At 44.8% G+C, this 21,027-nt stretch overlaps 1 protein-coding gene across 5 annotated transcripts in view; it reads left to right on the plus strand.

Annotated features, from left to right (window-relative positions):
* Positions 1-14,523, plus strand: part of FAT3 (FAT atypical cadherin 3) — a 697,691-nt gene extending 683,168 nt beyond the window's left edge. For 4 of the 5 annotated variants that reach the window (XM_079929094.1, XM_079929092.1, XM_079929095.1 and 1 more), the window contains 4 exons: positions 3,469-3,622; positions 5,949-6,604; positions 10,192-10,305; positions 13,876-14,523. In XM_079929094.1, the coding sequence (XP_079785220.1) occupies positions 3,469-3,622; positions 5,949-6,604; positions 10,192-10,305; positions 13,876-14,501 (1,550 nt within the window). In that variant the 3' untranslated portion in view covers positions 14,502-14,523. Of the gene's footprint in view, positions 1-3,468; positions 3,623-5,948; positions 6,605-10,191; positions 10,306-12,398; positions 12,459-13,211; positions 13,248-13,875 lie in introns of all 5 variants that reach the window. The other variant, XM_079929100.1, reaches the window with a different exon arrangement.
* Positions 14,524-21,027: the final 6,504 nt, after the last annotated feature.

Below are 21,027 nucleotides of genomic sequence, written 5' to 3' on the forward strand. Positions count from 1 at the left end.
ACAGGGCTTCTGCCTCGTGCAAAGTTTGTAGTGCTCTCTGTGCTCGTCGATGGTGTTTTTCTGGCTTTGTATCCCCAGTCCCTATTTCAGGGGTGTGCTGGAAAACCAAGTCTCTAAAAACAAAAGCCCGGATCTGCCGTGTTTGCTGATTTCTGTGGTGTAAATATTCCCAGCCTTGCTGGCATCAGGCTACCAGTGGTTTAATAACTGTCTGCCAAATTCTTGAATGCTTAAAATTCAGTACCTTCCACCCTAGATGAGCTGGCTCCAGGAGCACACCACTGCCGATGGCTTCGACACTCAGTGAATAGGTTAATCAGTCAGGCTGACGGCTGCATCAAGTAGCACTGGATATCCCACAGAAGATAATGAAAATGACAAAATGCAGAAGGAAATGTGTGAGAGTAAAACAGTGCACTAGAGGGAGTGCCTCGTTTTTGTTTTTTTGCGGTATGCGGGCCCCTCACTGCTGTGGCCTCTCCCGTCGCAGAGCACAGGCTCCGGACGCGCAGGCTCAGCGGCCATGGCTCACGGGCCCAGCCGCTCCGCGGCATGTAGGATCCTCCCGGACCGGAACACGAACCGCAGGCGGACTCTCAACCACTGCGCCACCAGGGAAGCCCCAAGGGGAGTGCCTCATTTTAAATTCTGATTTTCCAAGGCAGAAAGACACCCAATCAAAATAATCAAACCCATGACCCTCGTTAGAATCCAGTTTCCATAATAGTGATTCAAATGTCCCTTATTTCCAGACAGTTCCTCCTTGCCCCTCCCTGGCCCCCTACTACTGCTGCTATGGTTTTATTTGAGAAAAGGCCAGGGCTTGTCAAATAGGAGCTGGAGAAGGAGGAACTGTACCTGAGCTGACCCACCTTGCCTTACGTTCCCCCTCCTGACTGCCCTCCCTACTCATCACTGCCCTGCTTTGCAGATTCCCTACTGTGGTTGTTCCGCCCTGCCCTTTAGTCTTAAAAGGAATTGAATTCATTCTCACAAGTCACTCTCCCTCTAAATGGCATGCCATCCTCACCAAAGACTAGCCAGGTGACAAAAAGAAGCATTTTTCCCAGTTCCAACTGCTTTCAGCAATCCCCACTTCCATTTAGGTGAGCAACTGCCCAAATTGGAAAAAAATTACCCCAAGTCAGCAGCATAATTTGAAGCAAGCAGACCCCAGACTAATGCATCCTGCCCATAGACTTCAGGCCGCCCATCTCTGGACACAGTTTGCATCAACAGTGGTCTTTCCTTATATATTAGTTCCCTGGTGTTTCATTGGTGTTGCATTCAAGAGTATTATGTCTCTCTCTCAGAGCCTCAACCTCTGGCCCTCTGGGTTCTTAGTGCCAGGGAGGCTGGGGCTACCCAGTTCCTTCCTCTTAGGAGTGTAAAGATTTCTCTCTTGCCTCTTCCACTTGCCTCCTGAAGATGAGTCCTTCTCTCTCCAAACCTGTGAACACCCACACACAGTCATAATGTCCTCCTGTATGTGAGAGTGCTCTGGAGTGGCGATTCAGTAAAACGTCCATGAGAGCATGCTGTATTTCAATCTATAGATTATTAGCTATCTTATACCTATAGAGATCAATCTACAATATCCCAGCATCAGTCACTGACCACTTGCGGAGCAGAGGTTGGCCCAAGAGCCCTTCAGATAAGAGTGAGGATGGTTATTTGCGAACCAAAGTAAATATGATGTGCTTGTTGGATGCTGAGACCCACTAATACTCTTCCTCTACTACCACCCACTCCCTCAAACATTAGAAACCAGGCCTTTACCCTCCTTCTGGGCAGATGATAGAGCCATTAATGTGGAAATTAACCAACCTTGACCAACCCAAGGATACTGACACAGTATTGTTGTTGACAGGCCCCACTGATGTGCTTAGAGCTTCCTATCAGATTTCGATTTCTAGTTTTCTTCGACCCCACTCTTCAATATGAGCTGATAAGCCAGGATTACCAGAAAAAGGAAATCCTCTCATGTGGAAGAGATGGACTGTATTAAGGTTCTCCAGAGACACAGAAACAATACGATAGATAGACAGATAGATAGATGATTGATGGAAAGGTAGATAGATACATTATAGATAGGTAGGTAGAGAGAGAGATAGACTGACTGATTGATTGATTGATTGATTGATTGATTTTTAAGAAATTTGTTCACAAGACTGTGGGGCTAGCAAGTCTGAAATTTATAGGGCAGGACAGCAGGCTGGAAATTCATGAAGAGTAGATTTTTCAGTCTTTACTTTGAAATCCTCGTAGCTGGAAATTCAGCCAAGATTTCTGTGTTGCAGTCTTGAGGCAGCATTCCTTCTTCTTAAGGCCTTCTTTTGAATGGATAAAATCCACCCACATTATGTAGGGTAATCTGCTTTACTTAAAGTCAACTGATTATTAACGTTAATCACATCCACAAATACCCTCACAGCAACATCTAGACTAGTGTTTGACCAATAACTGGGCACCGTAGCCTAATCAGCTTGATACGTAAAATCTACCTTCACAGAGACCAAATCACAGAAACAGAGAAAAGCAACTTGGAAGAAACTATTTATGATAACATAAATGAAAATCTCAATAAAAGTTTCAAAAGATGAGAAATTCTCTCGGAAAGTAAAGCAAAACCCCACAGAAGTGTAACATGAGAGAAAGATAAAATTAAAGGAAGATCCAAATGATCTAACATCCAAACCATAAAACTTCCATAAAAACAGAATAGAGAAAACAAAGGAAATCATCAATGCAATAAAGTTTCACAATTTCCAGTGAGAGAAATTGTGAGAGCCCAGTACTGGTTCAAGTTAAGTGTACATCATTGTGAAAGCTCAGAAAATTGTTGGGGACAGGAGAAGCCCCTCCAAACTGTTAGCGACAAAAAGAAACTAGGTCACACACAAACTTCAGGAACCAAAACAACTTTGGATTTCTCAAAAGTAACATAGAGGGAATTGCTTAGAATTCCATACATAATTATCAAAGAAGTGTAAGGGTGGAGTAAAAACATGTGCAAGGTCTCACAACATTGACTTCTTATAAACCCCTTCTCAGGAAGCTACTGTAGAATGAGTTCTAATGAAATGAGTATGGAACCTATGATAAACTCCTTCATGGAGACATCCTACCTTTTACAGTAGCAGCCTGGTGGGGAAAGCATCTTCTGCCCCATCCTGGTTTCTGTTTTTGGGATCTGTTCCCTGGGTGTCGCTTACCATTCTCACTAGCATTCATGTATGTGGTTAATTAGGTGAATTTTTGTGGACTAGCACAAGCTCCAAACCATTACTTGGCATTTTTGTGGCAAGATGGGTTCCAAGTTCAAAATAACCAATTTGCTAATCATCTTGGGAATTTGGGCCCTGCCTAAGATTTGATTCAGAGGAATTAGGCCATGTCTGGCCGAGTCCGTGCACTCTGAGCATTACCAGTGGCATCCGTGGCTCATGAGTTCCTCTGTTTCTCCAGGTTATCAGTGTACCTGTCTCTCCCAGTTCACCGGGAGAAACTGTGAATCGGAGATCACAGCCTGCTTCCCAAACCCCTGCCGGAATGGAGGCTCCTGTGACCCCATAGGAAACACTTTCATCTGCAGTTGCAAAGCTGGGCTCACTGGAGTCACGTAAGTGAGATTGTGCAATTAGTCTTTCTCTACGCTGCTTCTTGTTGCTAAGAAAACCAAACAGTAAAAAACTAACTGGGATTGGGACTTCCCTGGTGGCCCAGCGGTTAAGACTCCACGTTCCCAATCCAGGGGGCCCGGGTTCAATCCCTGGTCAGGGAACTAGATCCCGCATGCCACAACTAAAAAAGATCCTGCACGCTGCAACTAAAGACCCCGCACCGGCGATTAAGATCCCGCATGCTGCAACTAAGACCCGGCGCAGCCAAATAAATAAATATTAAAGCAAAAAACAAAAAAAAAACCCACCTAACTCGCATAAAATATTCACCACTAATAGGATGGGCAAAGGGTTAATATCTGAATATAAAGCGTGCTTACAAATGACTAAAATGTTATCAGGGATTATCTCTGGGTAGTGGGGTTATGGGTTAATTATATTTTTACTTTATACTTCTCTATATTTTCAGAAACTTATACAATTACTATGTGTTCTGTAATCAGGAAAACAATCCTTTTAAAGAAAGTCTTCTCTGACCCCTAATATTTCCAGTATAGCTCTGAGGCAGATGTACTATCCATTTCCCCAGAACTCATAAACTGGGCTCTACTTTCTAGCATTTTATGATCATTCTGAGAAACTGAAAACTTACGTTTCCTTTGCAAATCTTTTTTTCCCCCAAGGAAGAGGGAAATTAAAGTGTGAGCCGAATGGAAAGGGAATGTTTTAAGTTCTTAGTAAAACAACGCTTTCAACTATCCTTGATGGTTTTAGAAGTATATATATATATATGTGTATGTAATCTCAAGCAAAGTGATATTCTAATTACAGATCAGTCTTACGTATTCATTAAAGTAAATCTCCTGAGGACTTTACCAGGAAATACTTAGCTGACTTTGAATTGTTGGATGTAATTTAAAGTAATAAAGCTGCATTTATTTTTAAATACTCTGTGATTCTGACTAATTTCCAGCTGACCTGGCCTCAATCTGTTCAAATTAGGGACATTTGACTACATTTTAAAAGGTGGATTACCAAAGATAGAAGTGATCGGGCCTTTTAAAATGAACATATCAGAATAACTGGGGAAGTAGAGGACAGGGAAGAAGAAAGATCTATGTTCTTAAATAATGTTAAACTAAGAAAGAGTAAGGCTTACATGTTTGCCTTATAATTATACTCAAAACAAGTCATCGATTGCTTTAACGAGAATAAAATGGATTTATTTTTCGTTAGAATGCTTTAATCATTTTTCCTGATAATCTGCGTTAGCCTTAGCCTTTAACATAAGCATAGAATCCAGAAGATACGATGCTATGTAGCCCTCCACCCACTGCCTACATACGCCCTATTACCCCTGCTTCCCAGAGAGACCAAACATGACTGTATCTATTAGAGAGAAATGTCAGAACCAAACTTTCTCCTCCCTGGAAACTCTATTATAGGGTGTCTAGCTTCACAGCTCTTTAAGTGTAGCTCTACAATCCCAGAAGCTCTGAGAACTAAAAGGACTGAGGATAAATTCGTGGCAAACTAATTTGGTGGCAAAGTCAGCCAAACCCATTCCGAGGCTACTTCTAGTCTTTATTTCCCTCATTTATTGTGAATATCCATATGCTTTACTGTAGAGACACTGGCATATTTGATTATGGGGCCCATGTCAGCACCAGTTCCTGGGATGGGGTGGGTATTCTACATAATATGAAAGATATGTACTGTATGTCATTTCTAAAATTGCAAAATTTTACATTCTGAGATGCATCTGGCCCTGAGCATTTTGGAGACCAGTACGTCTTCAACAGCATCTGTGGTTTCTTTTTCTGCTCCTTCTCTTCTCTCCCATGGCAGCCGTTTCCTTCCTCCGACCCGCTAGGGTCAGAATGTGGGAGAGATTGCATTGGGAGAAATCCCTTAATGCACGATGATCACCGGGGTCTACGGTGGGCGCCTAAATGCTCACCCACCTCCCATATACACTGCATCACATCATTTTTGTCTTGCTTCAGGTACCCTTTAGGTACTTTTTCTCTCTCTTTTTTTTTTTTTATTGCGGTACGCGGCACTGTTGCGGCCTCTCCCGTTGCGGAGCGCAGGCTCCGGACGCGCAGGCTCAGCGGCCATGGCTCACGGGCCCAGCCGCTCCGCGGCAAGTGGGAATCTGCCCGGACCGGAGCACGAACCCGTGTCCCCTGCATCAGCAGGCGGACTCTCAACCACTGCGCCACCAGGGAAGTCCGCTTTTTCTCCTTTAAAGATGTCGCTTTAACATGGAACGTCCGCAGGTCCTGATGTTTGAGGGGGGCTTCTGTGTGTTCTGTCGCGAAGGTGCGAGGAGGACGTCAACGAGTGCGAGCGGGAGGAGTGTGAGAACGGCGGCGCCTGCGTGAACGTGTTTGGCTCCTTCCTCTGCAACTGCACACCAGGCTACGTGGGGCAGTACTGCGGCCTGCGCCCCGTCGTGGTACCCAACATCCAGGCCGGCCACTCCTACGTGGGGAAGGAGGAGCTCATCGGCATCGCCGTGGTCCTCTGCGTCATCTTCGTCCTCGTCATCCTCTTCATCTTCTTCCGCAAGAAGGTCTTCCGCAAGAACTACTCCCGCAACAACATCACACTGGTGCAGGACCCTGCTACGGCCGCCCTGCTCAACAAGAGCAACGGCATTCCATTCCGGAACCTGCGGGGCGGCGGGGACAGCCGCAACGTCTACCAGGAGGTGGGGCCCCCGCAGGTCCCCGTGCGCCCCATGGCCTACACCCCGTGCTTCCAGAGCGACTCCAGGAGCAACCTGGACAAGATCGTGGACGGGCTGGGCGGCGAGCACCAGGAGATGACTACATTTCACCCCGAGTCACCGCGCATCCTGACGGCCAGGCGGGGTGTGGTCGTGTGCAGTGTGGCCCCCAACCTCCCTGCCGTGTCCCCCTGCCGTTCTGACTGCGATTCCATCCGGAAGAATGGCTGGGATGCCGGAACTGAAAGTGAGTCGGAAGTAGTAATGCATCATTATTTCTTCCGCTCGTGTTTACTGGAAGGAAATTCGGGAAGGGAGAGCGCCCCGGAGGCACAGAGCTCTCAGTAGGACATGTTCTGACCCTAAATGTTCACACCAGCCCTGAAATATTGCCCTGGTTCTTATCCCCATTTACAGATGGGGAAAATAAGGCTCAGAGAACATACATAATGTGCCCAATATCACACAGCTAGTAAGAGGAAGCTGGTACTCCAATACAGGGCTGCCAGCCTCTAAAACCCATGCTCTTCTTTTTTTTTAAAATTAAAAAAAGTTTTATTTTATATTGGAGTATAGTTGATTAACGATGTTGTGATACTTTCAGGTGTACAGCAAAGTGATTCAGTTATACATATACATGTATCTATTTTTTTCAAATTCTTTTCCCATTTAGGTAGAACCCATGCTCTTCTCACAATAGCACACCATTGGCAATAAAACAAGCAGCGTAGCCACTTATGTGATATACAGGAAGTGTGCTATGGAAGGTCAGAAGAGAGTATTTCTAGTCTTAGGGTGAAGACTTGAGGGGAGCAGAGGGACATTTGAGTTGGACCATGGTGGATAAAAGGTCCAGGAAAAGGAGGGTGTTCCACCACATAGAGGCGCCCACATGGTCAGAAGAAAAGCAAGTCCGTCTGTTTGGCTGGAATGCAGGGTTCAGGAAACAAGAAGGTGAACCACAAGCAGGAAAAGTGGTCCAGGCCAGATGCTAGTGTTTCCCTCTCCTTTTGGCCTCATACAGCAGAATTCTAGGCAAAGAGAAGAGCCACAAGTGCAAAGGCCCTGGGGTGGGAAAGACTTTAGTATATTGAAGAACATAGACAAGGTCAATGTAATTGGAGCTTGGTGAGCGGTGGGGAGAGTGGATACATTTTAACAGCAACCCTAATGCAGTTTTTAATCAGGTAAGTAGCTTGATCTAATTTACATTTTTAAAAGATGGCTCTGACTGATCCAGGGAGAAGAGACTAAATAGGACCAAAGAGGAAGGGAGCAGAGACCAGTTTGTTGTCCTATATGAACACCTGGGGAGAGGTGGTGATTGTTTTCTCTGTCCTAACATCAGTCGGAATGAAACTAAGGCAAGCTCCATTGTATCCTACGACTTTTCATCAGGCCTAATGGCTTTATATTCGAGTAGCAGTGACACCCTGGGTAGCAGGAGGCTGGTTTCAAATGGAGCTAGAAAGCACATGCACCCAAGGAGATACAGGGCGTCTCCATGAAGGAAGGGGGCATTCCTACTGGTGTCTTTAAGCATGAGTAAGATTTGAGTAGGAAACTATTGGAGAGGGCCTAATGGGAACAGGAAGCAGCTCAGTCAGTGCAGGGGACACGTGAGGGGTTACCTGAGGGTGTCTGGCTCTGTTGTTTAGGAGGAAGGCAGCCAGAGGTGAAAGTTTGGACACCAACTACATGAAAAATGATTGAATCTCTGAGAGTGTGAGCTCACCGAGGGAGCAGGAACAGAGAGAGGATGGTCCATCTGGGCCTCAGAAAGGTTCTTGGAGATGCCTACATGTGGGAGGTGGGCAGGGAGATGGGGCCAGGAAGGGAAACAAACACATGTCAACAAAAAGAGGGCAAGGAAAGCAGAAAGGGCAGCCAAGCAGAAGCCAATAAGGTCAGCAATAAGGTCAGCAGGGTTGAGCACCGTAAAACCATCCAGGAAGACACAGTCTTAACAAAATACTGCACTTGACACCTAGAAGTTTCTTAGTGATCTCAAGAATGTCCCAATGAGTCCTCAAGACAGAGTTCAGCATGCAAGGGTTAAGGACGAAGAGATTTGGTGAGAAAACAGAGGCAGCAGATGAACATGAAAAACCACCACTGCCGTGTGCTGGATCGTCTCCTTAAATCCCCACAGTTGCCCCACATGGGACCAGTTGGAGGAGTGGATAAGTGAAATGACTTACTTTAGAGCAGTAACTAGGAAAGGGAGGGGTGAGGATTGGCATCTGGTGCATCAGGGTCCAAAGCCTGTGCTTTTACCCAGACCGCTCTTGGGAGCTTTACCAGGGAAGTGGGAGAGGGACGGGAGAGGGAGAGAGTCGTCTGATGATGGAGGACAGCCTCTATTCTAGTACCACTCCAACTATGCTCTCTGCTGACTCCACCTTTGAGTAGACACACTTATACTTCAAGTCCTTCCCCTTGGATTTTAACCATAAATATATTCCCTCTCGAATTAGTGGTGGAGTTAGACTTTACTGCAGCCTTGCCAATCCCCTGGTTAGTAGAAAGCCTCCTTTCATTTAGCAGTGAAGATTTTGAATAAATGGAAGAGTGGAGAAAGGAGTTCTGTGCACAGCACTATACTCACCAGGGTGGATCATTTGGCATTTCCTTCCTTGTGTTCAGGGCTAAGCCTGGTGCCCACCTTGTGCTCTTCCAAGGCACATGTTTTCTGCCATATGGCTGTTGGGAGGTGAATATCTCCCTGGCATCTCTGTCCACTTGTATCGGTTGCTTATCCAACTCATCGTTTTGCTGTGGCTTCAGCATCTGATGGCAGATGCAGAGCTGCAGTGCCTGCACGTTTTGGGGAAGAAACAGCGATTTCTCTAGTCATGAAGAACAACTGTTCCCTTAATCACGAGTCCCCGTCTCTTCATACCGTCACATTCTGTGATGATTTTCCTGGTGATCAGTTCCCTCCACCCACTTCGTAATGTGACAGCTTTATTTCCAGAATCCACCTCAGGCCAAAACTCACATGTCCCCCCAAAGTATTGTTGAGCTTTTATCGACTACATTTCCCCCTTTGTTAAGCAAGGCAGAGCTAGCTGGCGAGACAGTCTCTGGGTGACTAATTCATTTTTCGCTGGACAACTTCAAGATATGGGTTTTTATTGCTTCTTTTAGTCCATCAAATAAGAAAGTAGCCCTGTAGTGCGTGTGTGTGTGTGTGTGTGTGTGTGTGTGTGTGTGTGTGTGCAGGCTCTCTTTGTATGGCAAAGAAGGAGAAGTGTGTGGCTAAGAGCACATCCACACCGCTGACTGCTGTCCTCCGGAGTGCCGAATGCTGTCATTCCCAAAAATGATGTGGCGCTGCCCCCTAGAAGGCAAAGCTGAGAACTCCACTCGCTCCCCAGAGAGGGAAGTTCGGATTAGTGTAATGGCATTCTTGCCTATAAAATATTTATACTCCTATTTTAAAAGTAATCTCATTTAACCTGGTGTTGACACCACATCAGTTCATGTAAATGATCTAAATTAACTCTGAATGGCAAAGAGCAGCCCAGCCACTTCATCCTAGCTTTCCTCTTCACTTAGTCGCTTCCCTTTGAGGATGGAACAGCGACTTTCGGCTGTCAGCTATTTGGAAGCTCATTTACCACAGGTTAAGGGTTTCGAATCCATAATGTAAATTTCTTGATTGACAGATCTTTGCCCCTGATGGTACAGTCAGTTTTCTATTGTGCACTAAATTATTTTCTCTAAGCAAATGAAAGTGCCCCAAGAAGTGAACTCTGGCAGGGGGCGGGGCTGGAAATATGCACAAGGTAACCAGTGTCATTTCTGCTTTCTCTCTGGCTGTCCACGAAGACAAAGGGGTTGATGACCCAGGAGAAGTGACCTGCTTTGCAGGCAGTAATAAAGGCAGCAACTCAGAAGTTCAGTCCCTGAGCTCCTTCCAGTCAGATTCTGGTGACGACAATGGTAAGAAGTCATGGAATTTGTCCCTCCTGGTGGGCTCTGTTTCCTGTGCTGGCGATCACTGGTTGAGAGAAGGTGTTGGGACCCATCCTGTTTCCTGGCCCAAGCGTGGGCTTTTGCTTATGCTCACAGCTTTCGCTGGGCTCCACTGTTGCGTGTCCGCTGAAAAAGCAAGCACTCATTGAGCCGCAGCTGGGAGCAGGCACAGAAGTAGAGGAGGTTCCCGCAGACCTCCAGTAATGCGTCCTCTTAGTACATGATGGCACTACCTCATCCCAAAGGATACTCTCTAGCAAAGTGTGATTTGTTTCCTTTTTTATTCTAGCTCATGATGATCTCTTCACACTTCACTATCCACCCAACCTCCCCATCATTAGAAATTAGTTCAGAGGCAAGACCTCCTTCTCGTAGAACCTCCTTCCCAGAGTGGTAGTATCTTCATTCTTCTTCAATCATTTGAGGTCATGGGCCTTTGGAGAATCTTATCTTAGATACGATGGATCAGCTCCTTAGAAAAATGCACATACCCCCAAAATGTTGCATACGATTCCATGTGGTTCATGAACCTCACTGACACCCCAAAGCTGCAGCCTCTACCTCCTGTGAAGCCATGTTTGTGGAGAGGGCATTAATGAAGGACTGGGTTTTCTGAGCTTGAGGAACCAGCTTTGGAGGATGCGTTGGTCTCCCCAGGGCAGGGAAAGGGTGCAGAAATAGTCATAAAACAGTGAGAATTTACCACATGGTGGTGAACAAAGAATAATTTCAAGTAGTCATTGACAGTGACAGGCAGGCTTACCTTAGTCTATACCTTATTCTACTTTCCCATTTATCAACAATTGGCAAAATTGGATATTTATAATTTATGTAATCATTCACCCCATAAACCCTTGCTGAGTTTCTCCTGAATGTTGAATCCTGTGCTGGGCATTTTGTAGCCCGAAGAACAAAATGAAAATGACATAGTCTTTGCCAACCACCACCCGCCCCCGGCCCGCCCCAGGGAAAGACAGGAACAAAGGAGCCCCGAGGCCATAGAAGCAGTCATGGAAGTCAAATAGTCTGCTTTCCCCATCACCAGCCCCAAATCTCTTCCACCTCCATCCCAAATCCCTGGCACTCCTGAGAGGTGCGGAAACCTCAGTGTATCTGACCATTGGGGTAACAAACCATGTAACAGTGGATTTCTTCTGAGCAATCTCAGAAGGTCAGAGGCAGGCCTCCAGATTTCTTTACCTTGGTGTTTACTCCCTTCTTCATCCCCAGCCAGAAGAAAAGTTGTCGCTGGTTTGCATTTTATGTAGAAGCAGCTAAGAACGTAGTGTTTCCAAACTCCAGGCAGCAGCTCCAGCGATGATGCCTGGTTGACTATTCTCACAGGCTCTTCTTCATCACACACTTGGGCTTTCAGGCTTAGCATTCTAGGTTGGCCCTGACTAAAGAAGGCTTCCTAAAGTGCCTGATCACCTCTCCAGAAGCTACTGGTATCAGGTGCTCAGGCAACCCATATGAGCACAGAAATCTCCTTCCCAGTTTCTGACTATTTCAGAGGCCAAGTGCTGAGTCTCATCTACACTTTACGGGTGGGATCTGGGCCTCGGGTCGTTCTAGGCTATCGGTGACGTCATGTGAGTGTGAAACCATCAGTGCTGCAAAGGTTATCCTTCATCACTGGCATTTGGCTCAGAGCAGCATGGCTGACCAGCAAGTAATTATCCCTGGGGATAGTGAGGTCTTCCTTGGAGCCTTTGGGAGTCACTAATGAGAAATTAGCATAAGCTTATGGCCTTTGCCTTCCTAGATTGATTTCACTGGGCCACGAGGTGTGAATTTATGACCCAGCAATTCCTGCCGATCGTGCCTTTCAGGAGGACTGGCCCTGGATTTGTTGCTGTTTCCCTTCCTCCAAGAAGCCAGGGGGATGAAAGTGTCCACTGGAGTCCAATGGATGGGCTATGGGAAGCTTTGGGTGTTTGCATGCCATGCCTTTGTTGTTACCATTGTTGTTGTTAAGACAAGTGAATGTATGTTTAAAATACATAACTAACCTGAAGCTGTCCTTCTCCTCCCTCCTGTCTTCTTTTCCTGGCCACAAGCATCCATAGTGACTGTCATTCAGCTTGTCAACAATGTAGTTGACACTATAGAGAATGAAGGTATTTACTGTTTTCTTCCATAGCATTTCTTTGTGCAGAGTTAACCTTTTGGAAATATCACTTCCTTGTTACTTTGAACTAGGGGTGACTTTTTTTTTTTAATTGAAGTATAGTATAGTACAATGTTATATAAGTTTCACGTGTACAACGTAGCGATTCACAATATTTGAAGGTTATACTCCATTTATAGTTATTGTAAAATATTGTCTATATTTCCTGTGCTGTACAATATAGCTTTGTAGCTTATTTATTTTATGAACTAGAGGTGATTTTAATCAGTTGGCAGCAGAGGGGGCGGTACAGGTGGTTTCAATGAGACGCTGAACGTCTCTCTCTGGATTGGAGTGAATTTTACAATTTCGAAAAAAAATCCAGGTCATAATTCTTTTCATATGTGAGGTACTCTTTTTCTAAAATCCCTTCCGAGAGAAGAGTACCCACTTAATCGAAATCCAGATTAATACTAAATTCATTCTTATATTCAACATGTATTGATTGAGCACCTACTGTGAGCTGGGGATATTTAAGAAATCATTCAAAACTACAATATTATGGGAATTGATTTCAATCGGGTAACTTTTATTAGTGATTTAATACTATTAGGGCCTGGTACAGATGCGACTTATCTTTTCGTTTCGCAAATAACAACAAGGAGAAATAGGAACATTTTTTTACATCCTCTAAAATGTTCTGTTGTACCTTCTTCACATGACTTGGACTGTCAGTTTTACTTCTCACTTTGTATTTAAACAGTGTCTGTCACGGACCAAGGACAGAACTACAACCGAGGTGATTCTGCCATGCCCCCAGCATAATATGTTACTTATGCGTTTGGAATTGCTGAGTCTGTTCTTACCCTGTCACTCTCCTTCCATCTTTTCTGAGTTTCTTTGATCTGAATTTTGCATGTTCCAGGTGTCTTGTGTGCTTGGTACTGGAGGTGAAAGTCCCAGCCCAGCATCCTCCCTCCCCCAGCCTCTCCCCTGCTCCAGCAACTCACTTGTTTGCACGCACATCTCCCTCCCTCCTGTGGCCCACAGGACGGCTGATGCATCTACCTCTTCGAGCATGTTGCCAGCCTGGATGTGCACTTAGCCTATGGCTAGGAAGAGGAGAGAGGGTTCTAGAACTGTTGTTTGCTCGGCATGCCCTCACTGGCCATCGCTTCCGGCATGGCTGAGTGGGAGATGCTGCAGCAACCAGGTGTCATCCTCAGAGTTGCCATTGCCTTGTACTTCCCGGGCCAGAGCATGGCTGGTCCTGAGAGACCCTTGTAAAAAGCATGCGGGTGACCCTGGCTTCTTAGGGTCTCCTGGATGTTAAGAATTGCATGTCAGGTTCCTTGCCTGCTCCTTTCTGAGCCCTGACTCCAGCTCCATTCTGGAGGAAACTAACTGACACGGCTTCTCTCTCACAGCCTATCACTGGGACACCTCTGACTGGATGCCAGGGGCCCGCCTGTCGGACATAGAAGAGGTACCCAACTACGAGAACCAGGAGGGAGGCTCGGCGCACCAGGGCAGCACGCGGGAGTTGGAGAGCGATTACTACCTGGGCGGCTACGACATCGACAGCGAGTACCCACCCCCCCACGAAGAGGAGTTCTTGAGTCAGGACCAGCTGCCCCCACCCCTGCCAGAGGACTTCCCGGACCAGTATGAGGCCCTGCCGCCCTCCCAGCCGGTCTCACTGGCCAGCACGCTGAGCCCAGACTGCAGGAGAAGGCCCCAGTTCCATCCCAGCCAGTACCTCCCTCCCCACCCCTTCCCCAACGAAACGGATTTGGTGGGCCCTCCCGCCACCTGTGAATTCAGTACTTTTGCCGTGAGCATGAACCAGGGCACAGAGACAGCAGCGGGCCCAGCAGACAGTGTGTCTCTCTCCTTGCACAATTCCAGAGGCACCTCGTCCTCGGATGTGTCAGCCAGCTGCGGCTTCGAAGACTCTGAAGTAGCCATGAGTGACTATGAGAGCGTCGGGGAGCTCAGCCTCGCCAGCCTTCACATTCCCTTTATGGAGACCCAGCACCAGACCCAAGTGTAGAGGATGCGCTCGGGCGATGCGCGCGGTTTGTTACAGAAACGCGGAGGGAGACTGGCTGGGCTCGCATCTCCACGAAGGGTCCTGTGTTGAGCGAGCGGGAAATGCGGGATTTTCTTCTGGGAACTTCTTCCCGAGCCATACTGTCACAAGCAAGCTCGACTCCAGCTGGCTGAAAAGGAAAGGTTCAGAAATTGTTTCTGAGAGGTGACCCATCACCCTGGCAGTGCGTCCCTGCGCTCATGACCGACAAGACGCACCTAGTTTTTAAAGGGGGAAACAATTTCACCCATTGTTATACAGTCCATCTGTATGGCTTTGTGCAGTACTGTGCCCTGGAAAAGTGTTACAGCATCCGTCCTGTCCTTGCAGTATTAATAACTGGCAACAAGCCAAGAGGCATTGTTGCATGTAATTTTGAGCCAATGGGGAGGGGGGAATGAAAATAGTAGTTATGATTGTTGGAAAAGTTAGTCTCTTAGGCAAAAGAAAAGAGGAATAAATATTATTAAATAAATAAGAAAATGGGATGAAGGCTTTCAAATCAACTCTCTCTTTTTTTTTTTTTTAGTAAGCTGCCCAATTTTCAGCTATAAAATTAGGTTTGGGTAACATGTTTAGTATGCTCAGTTATTTTTGTTTGTTTGTTTGTGTTAAGCATCCAATATAATATAGTTGGATTTTATGATCTTTGAGAAAGATATCAATGAAGAGGAATACGTGAGGGTATTTGGGTACCATTCTGTAGGTTGTGCAAACATTAGAAAGAATGTGATTATCTGTCTTTGTGTTTTCCAGTAAATATTCTTGGCTGTAACTTTAATTTTAACATTGCTGCAGAAATTGGGCTTTGTTCTGAGAATCAGGAAATAAAAAGACAAATGAAGGAATATTTTGGTACATTGTTCTCTAGAATGAGAGATATTGAGAGGTTTAAGCAGAATTCACAAATTCAGGGAAAAAAAAGAAAATATAATACTTTCAAAGTTTTCAGCTAGATAATCACAATTCTTGATAATGCAGATAAAAGGTACGTGTTGTTTTAAACTGTTAGCATCATCACTATAAATGCAATTATGTTTTTAAAAAAGGAGAAGAAAGTAGATAGTTCTTGTGTGTAAATTATAATAGTGTGTGTTTCTGGTCCTATGTACAAATATGTGCTTGCACTCAGTAAGGCTGCTCTTGAGGAAAGCTGACGGGAAGGTTTTAGGATATAGACTATGTTAAAAATCCTGCCAATGAGGCCAACCTTCCAATTTCTCTGATCTTGAGGATATTAGAGAAACACCAAATGCCGTATTTTATTCTGGTTCAGTTAACTTTATTTTGGTACTGCCATTTATATGAACTTGAAGCAAAACTGTGCTTTCTTAGGGAAAAAAAAAACTGTATTTTGTTATAATTTTCCAGAACTAAACTCTCATTTGAAAAATGTGTAAAGTTTCATTACACCCTGGGTTTCTCCTCTCATCTGACCTGTGGGCTTCAGCCTTGAGTTTCCAAATTTGACAGGAGAATCAGCCCACTGGAAATACAAAAACCCGGTAGTCGAAGCTTAAAGTTGACGGGTTGAGTGACTTTCCTCTTTTGCTTCAATCAGATCGTGGCCACGGGCGCAGCGGCCATGGTTAAATAAATGCATATTTGCACTGTCTGCATATGAGCAAATCTCTGTGTCCACAGTTTCTGATGACATATGGCATTGGTGTGTCCACCGTACTGTCCTGATCTGTGTGTCATCCACTCAGACATATTTTTAATTGCTTCAGTTGTGTTCAATCCACTTCTTTGCAGGAGTCAGTTTCTGAAAGATCGTGGTTAAGGAAAAAAGAAAAAACTCCTTTTCATTCCCAAGCTTCCTGAGTATAATGCATAAACTTCACAGGTTTCTCAGCTTTTCTCCTCTTCCTATCTCCTAGTCAGACCTACTCATGGAAGCATTATCCACACTGTGGTCTTGAAATAAATGAATTTCACTAAGGCTGCTTGGGAGAATAAAGTCTTTGATATTTCTCTTATGTAAGAAACCATTTGCAAGAATCATGGAGAAAATGACGAACTAATGGTCTAGAATAGAACTGCTGCTACACTTTCGATAATGCAATGACATAAAAAACAATCAAAGTAAAACCAACAATTCATTTCTTGCCCCCAGGAAATATTAGAAGGAGATTAATGCCCATGAGTCAGTCCTGCTTACACAGCATCCCCTCCAGGCAGAGTGCCTAACCAACACAGTAATGAAGGAATAAATAGACCCTAATGCGGTTGTGAAATCACCCATGAAAATTGTGGCCACTCTTGGCTCTGACCTGTATAAAATACCTCTTTCTTCAGGATATCTTCCCCGATTTTCTGCAGAGTAGCTCTGTAGCTAAATGTATCCCAGATAACCTTGTGACATACTTCATTATCTTTAAACTCGTGATATCTTTTCACTTTTTGGATAGCTTTCCCAGTAGATTCTGAAATGGTTTGCAGTCAGGCCAAGATGGAACTAGGTGGGGTGACCACTGATTCAAGTGCTGGAAGGGTCCTTAAGGTCTGCTTGTCCAATCCCCTTATTTTATAAAAGAGTAAACATACCCAGAGAGGGGAACGGACTTCCCCAAGCTCACACAGGCAGGTAAGTAGCTGAACAAGAACTAGAACCCATCCATTTGGCCTGCTTCTGCTAGACCTTCTGATTTCTCACCATTCCTGCTTTGGAATATACCAGAAGAGAGAACTCATGGAGAGTATTTTTCTGGAAGCCTCATGATCCTAGGTTTCCTTGCAGCCCCCATAGGAAAGGTGCAGTTACAGAATTCACACATTTCTTTGGACATCTATCAAAACTGCTTTCGCCAAATGAATGTTTACTAAAATCAGGAAGGAATGATAATTACAGAATGGAACTAAGACCAGTCAGCAAATTCAGTAAAACTTTGATTATATTACCTACTAGGTGCATTTATTTTTCTTCTTTTTCCCCCATCCCCGCCCTGGTGTTTATTCCTAACCCATTCACCATGCTGAACCACGTGGGAAAGATTTAAGCCAATTTGTATCTTTCCCATACATATTTTTCTAACATGTATGTGCTACCTCTGGAAGCCATTTTCCATAGCCTATTGTAGGCATTTTACTTGCATTGCACACATTCTGATTAGGTTGAGGATAGCTGGACTAGCGATGTTTGTCATATAGTAAGCAGAAGCTATAGGGCTGTAAAAGATAAAATGAAATAGGTGTTGAATTTATTTGCTCTCTTCTATGAGTATTTTTCTGCTGAGTTTCGTTCCACGCCAGCTTTCCACGTACTCATGTCCTGCCAGTTCATGAAATGCCATTGAGGTAGACTTAGTGATATGAACAGGTCAGGTCTATGCATCTGAGGTTTACCCTATCAGACAATCAGGGTGAAGACCTAGAAAGGGAACTGATGATGCATTCCTGGAACTTACCTGGAACCACCCTAGGGAATCACTAGCAGAGCCTGGGAAAAAAAGCAAGGAAAACACTATTGGCCAACTCCTGTTTACTTCCCACCCTCACCCCGCCCACTGCCCCCATTAACGCTGAGTCTACCTAATCAACGTCGGGGAATAGACATTAGCAAAATAAATCACTTAGGACCCAGAAAGCACTTTCATGGGAAATAGTTCAGGAAGATCTGGTGTTCATTTTGCATGGGTTGCCCAGATAATTGTCTGGGCTGTCCACTCGGCTGCCTTCCCAGTGCACAGATATTGCTAAAGTGGTTAGGCTTTTATGTTTTTAGCTTCAAACCATGAGAAATGGAGATTTGAAGAGGCATTTCTTTAGCGTCATCATTTTGTGTGGTCTGTGAGAAGGCGGGTTCTGTGTTTGTGTTGGGTTTTGTCCTGCAATGTTCAACTGCACAGTATTCTGGTGGAAATCCACAATGCCTTTAAGCTTCTGGTTGTATAATTCTGGGGTTTAAAGTCTCCATGTGTGGATTTGGCATCAGTTAACATTTAGCCAGCTAGCTAAGAGACAGGAAAAGACTAAGATTTTCTTTCCTTATGTAATAATGAAAAAGCAATAATTACAAGTATGTAATATTACACAAAGGCCATAATTAGTCTCTTCCAGTGTTTAGAATGCACTCGAGAATCATAGAGTCATTTGGAGCGTGTTTGGACCCATTAGTCTGTACTGTAGTACCCTTCTGGCAAACAAATACCTGAATTGCTACTATTTAACAATTTTATGAGCCCATAATACTGCATTTCGGGAAGTGACAAATGTGTTCAAATGTGTTTGGAAATGGAAGCAGTTCTTTTTAAGCACTGTATCAGAGAGATTGTCTTGTAAATTTACCTGTTACAAACAGGCTGGTTTGTAAAAGATGTATGTTTTGGTGTTTAAAATGTTTATAAAATTGTATATAATGGTTTCAATTTTCCAGGCTTTTGTAGATATACTGTATTTGATGCCTATCAGGATGCTTTAATTTGGGGGGTCGAATATAATTCTAAGTCATCCATGCTGTTGTTCTGCAAACTTCTGAGGTAACTACACACACACATTTGAAAATGATGTTTTTAAAACATTTCAAAAAGTACTGTAACCTTTCCTTGGTTCTACTATTTTCATTTAACTCTCTCTGTTTCCAAGAAAATGCTTTTATTGGTATTTTAGAAAACAAGTGTGTTTTGCTCAGTTACTAAATACCTGATTCTTACGCCATTTCAGATTCAGAATGAATTACATCATTTCTTCACACACATGTGCACTCACCTAAACTTGCACACACATCACACACCAAACGTTATGCAAAGGGAAAGCTAACACTTAAAGTGGGTCTTGTCCCTTATGGAAATAGATTTTTTTGTGCATATAATGCTGTTGGCAGTATTCAGTCTTGTGTTCTTTTTCTAAAAAATAAAAGAAAAACAAAAAAAGACAGCCAAAAAAAAAAAAAAAACCAACAGTGTACAGGTTTGTAACTGCCAAAATTTGATGGTTAAAACAAGTTTTCAAGTAAAAAGAAAAAAATGAAATTAGCAATTGTGTTGACTCTTTTTAAGTGTTGCCTTTTATTTGTCTTCGGCTAATTGCTCCCATGGCACTTATATTTGTCAGGATGGTAGTTTTCTCAGAAACTTCTTACCTCCAGAAAGATTTCCATTGGCTCTGGCGCACCTGTGCTGGAACTTTCTGTAGCTTCTTACCGGGCACACACCCTGTAGGGTTTTCTCCTGATTAGAATGAAAACAGTGCTCGAGATTTGAGCAAATAAGGGTCGTCGAGCCACATCTCTGCAGAACTCATTCGTAAACACATCCCCACGCATTCTAGGCAGCTTTTTCCAACAAGCCTCGTCCCCCCTCAAAAAAAAATAAATAAATAAATCCAAAGGCTTGGGGCACAATTAGCACTTGAGTTTTCCTCCAAAGACCAGAGCTCTAGAAATTTTTTTATACAGAGTGAAAGTCAAAATATATACAGGGCAAGTTGGGGAGGAGGGACAAACTGACCTTTCAGAGAAGTGACATTACAAGAGGTTAGCTTGAGACCAGGAAGGACTCCAGAAGGGGAGGAGCACCCTCTGCCCAGCCTTGGTGAGGGAAGGTGAGGTCCTGCTGTAAGAACCACACTGTCTGAGCACCAGCTGCATAAAGGCCCCTCCTCAGGCCCTGGGCCACCCCTGGAGTTGGCCCTGCCTGCACCAGCAGCAAAACTCCACCTACCTGCCCCTGACCAGGATCCTGGAGCCCTGGAGCCACTGTCCCCTGGCTAGGCATTCAGTCTCTTCTTACTGGAAATCCTTACCGCGGGCAGACTTAGGTGTGCTGCATCCTCTGGTTACTTGTCCATCCGCGTATTGGTAGGCACGTAAATGCTTAAGAACTGGATAAAAGAGAGGGTGCACCAATTTGTTGCATCTGCCAACTTCCGTGGTATCGATGCAGAAAACTCAGCCTCTGTGCACCAGTGCCAGATCGAATCTTGGAGACAGAGTTTTGGGTGAAGTAGAAAAGAAGAGTTTCATTGCTTGCCAGGCAAAGGGGGATACAGTGGGCTCATGCCCTTCAACACTGTGTGTCCCAACCCGGGGGAATTGGTGAAGAGTTTTCTAGCAGTGGTTCAAGGGTGGGGCTGCTGATGAGAATCAGGGTGTGCAGTCCTTTAATCTGGTCTCAGGTGGTCTCCTGATGAGCTTCTGTGGTTCTCCTGAGGTTATCAAACTGTGACCTTCTCTCTGGAATGAAGAATACTTCATCAAGTAGTTAACATCCTCCATTTGTTGGGGCTTTGAGTTCTGCAGATACTGTTATGTGTATCCCTTGAGGCAGAACCAGGATCCTGTCCCAAGGCTGCACTATTGTTTCTTGGTGGCTTCTCCCTAGTCTCTGCATCCCCTCCCTTCCCTGATGAACAACTGCTTGAACCTACCGTTTGGAACTCAGGGAAGGTCACGGAGGCTGAAGCCTATTCCCTACAAACAAGAAGCGGGGGACACAGAAAGACTTCCATGCCCAGGAACCCCACAGCGTCCTGCTGGGTTTCAATATAA

The sequence above is a fragment of the Stenella coeruleoalba genome (genome assembly GCF_951394435.1).
Source record: "Stenella coeruleoalba genome assembly, chromosome: 8".
Taxonomy (NCBI): Eukaryota; Metazoa; Chordata; class Mammalia; order Artiodactyla; family Delphinidae; genus Stenella; species Stenella coeruleoalba.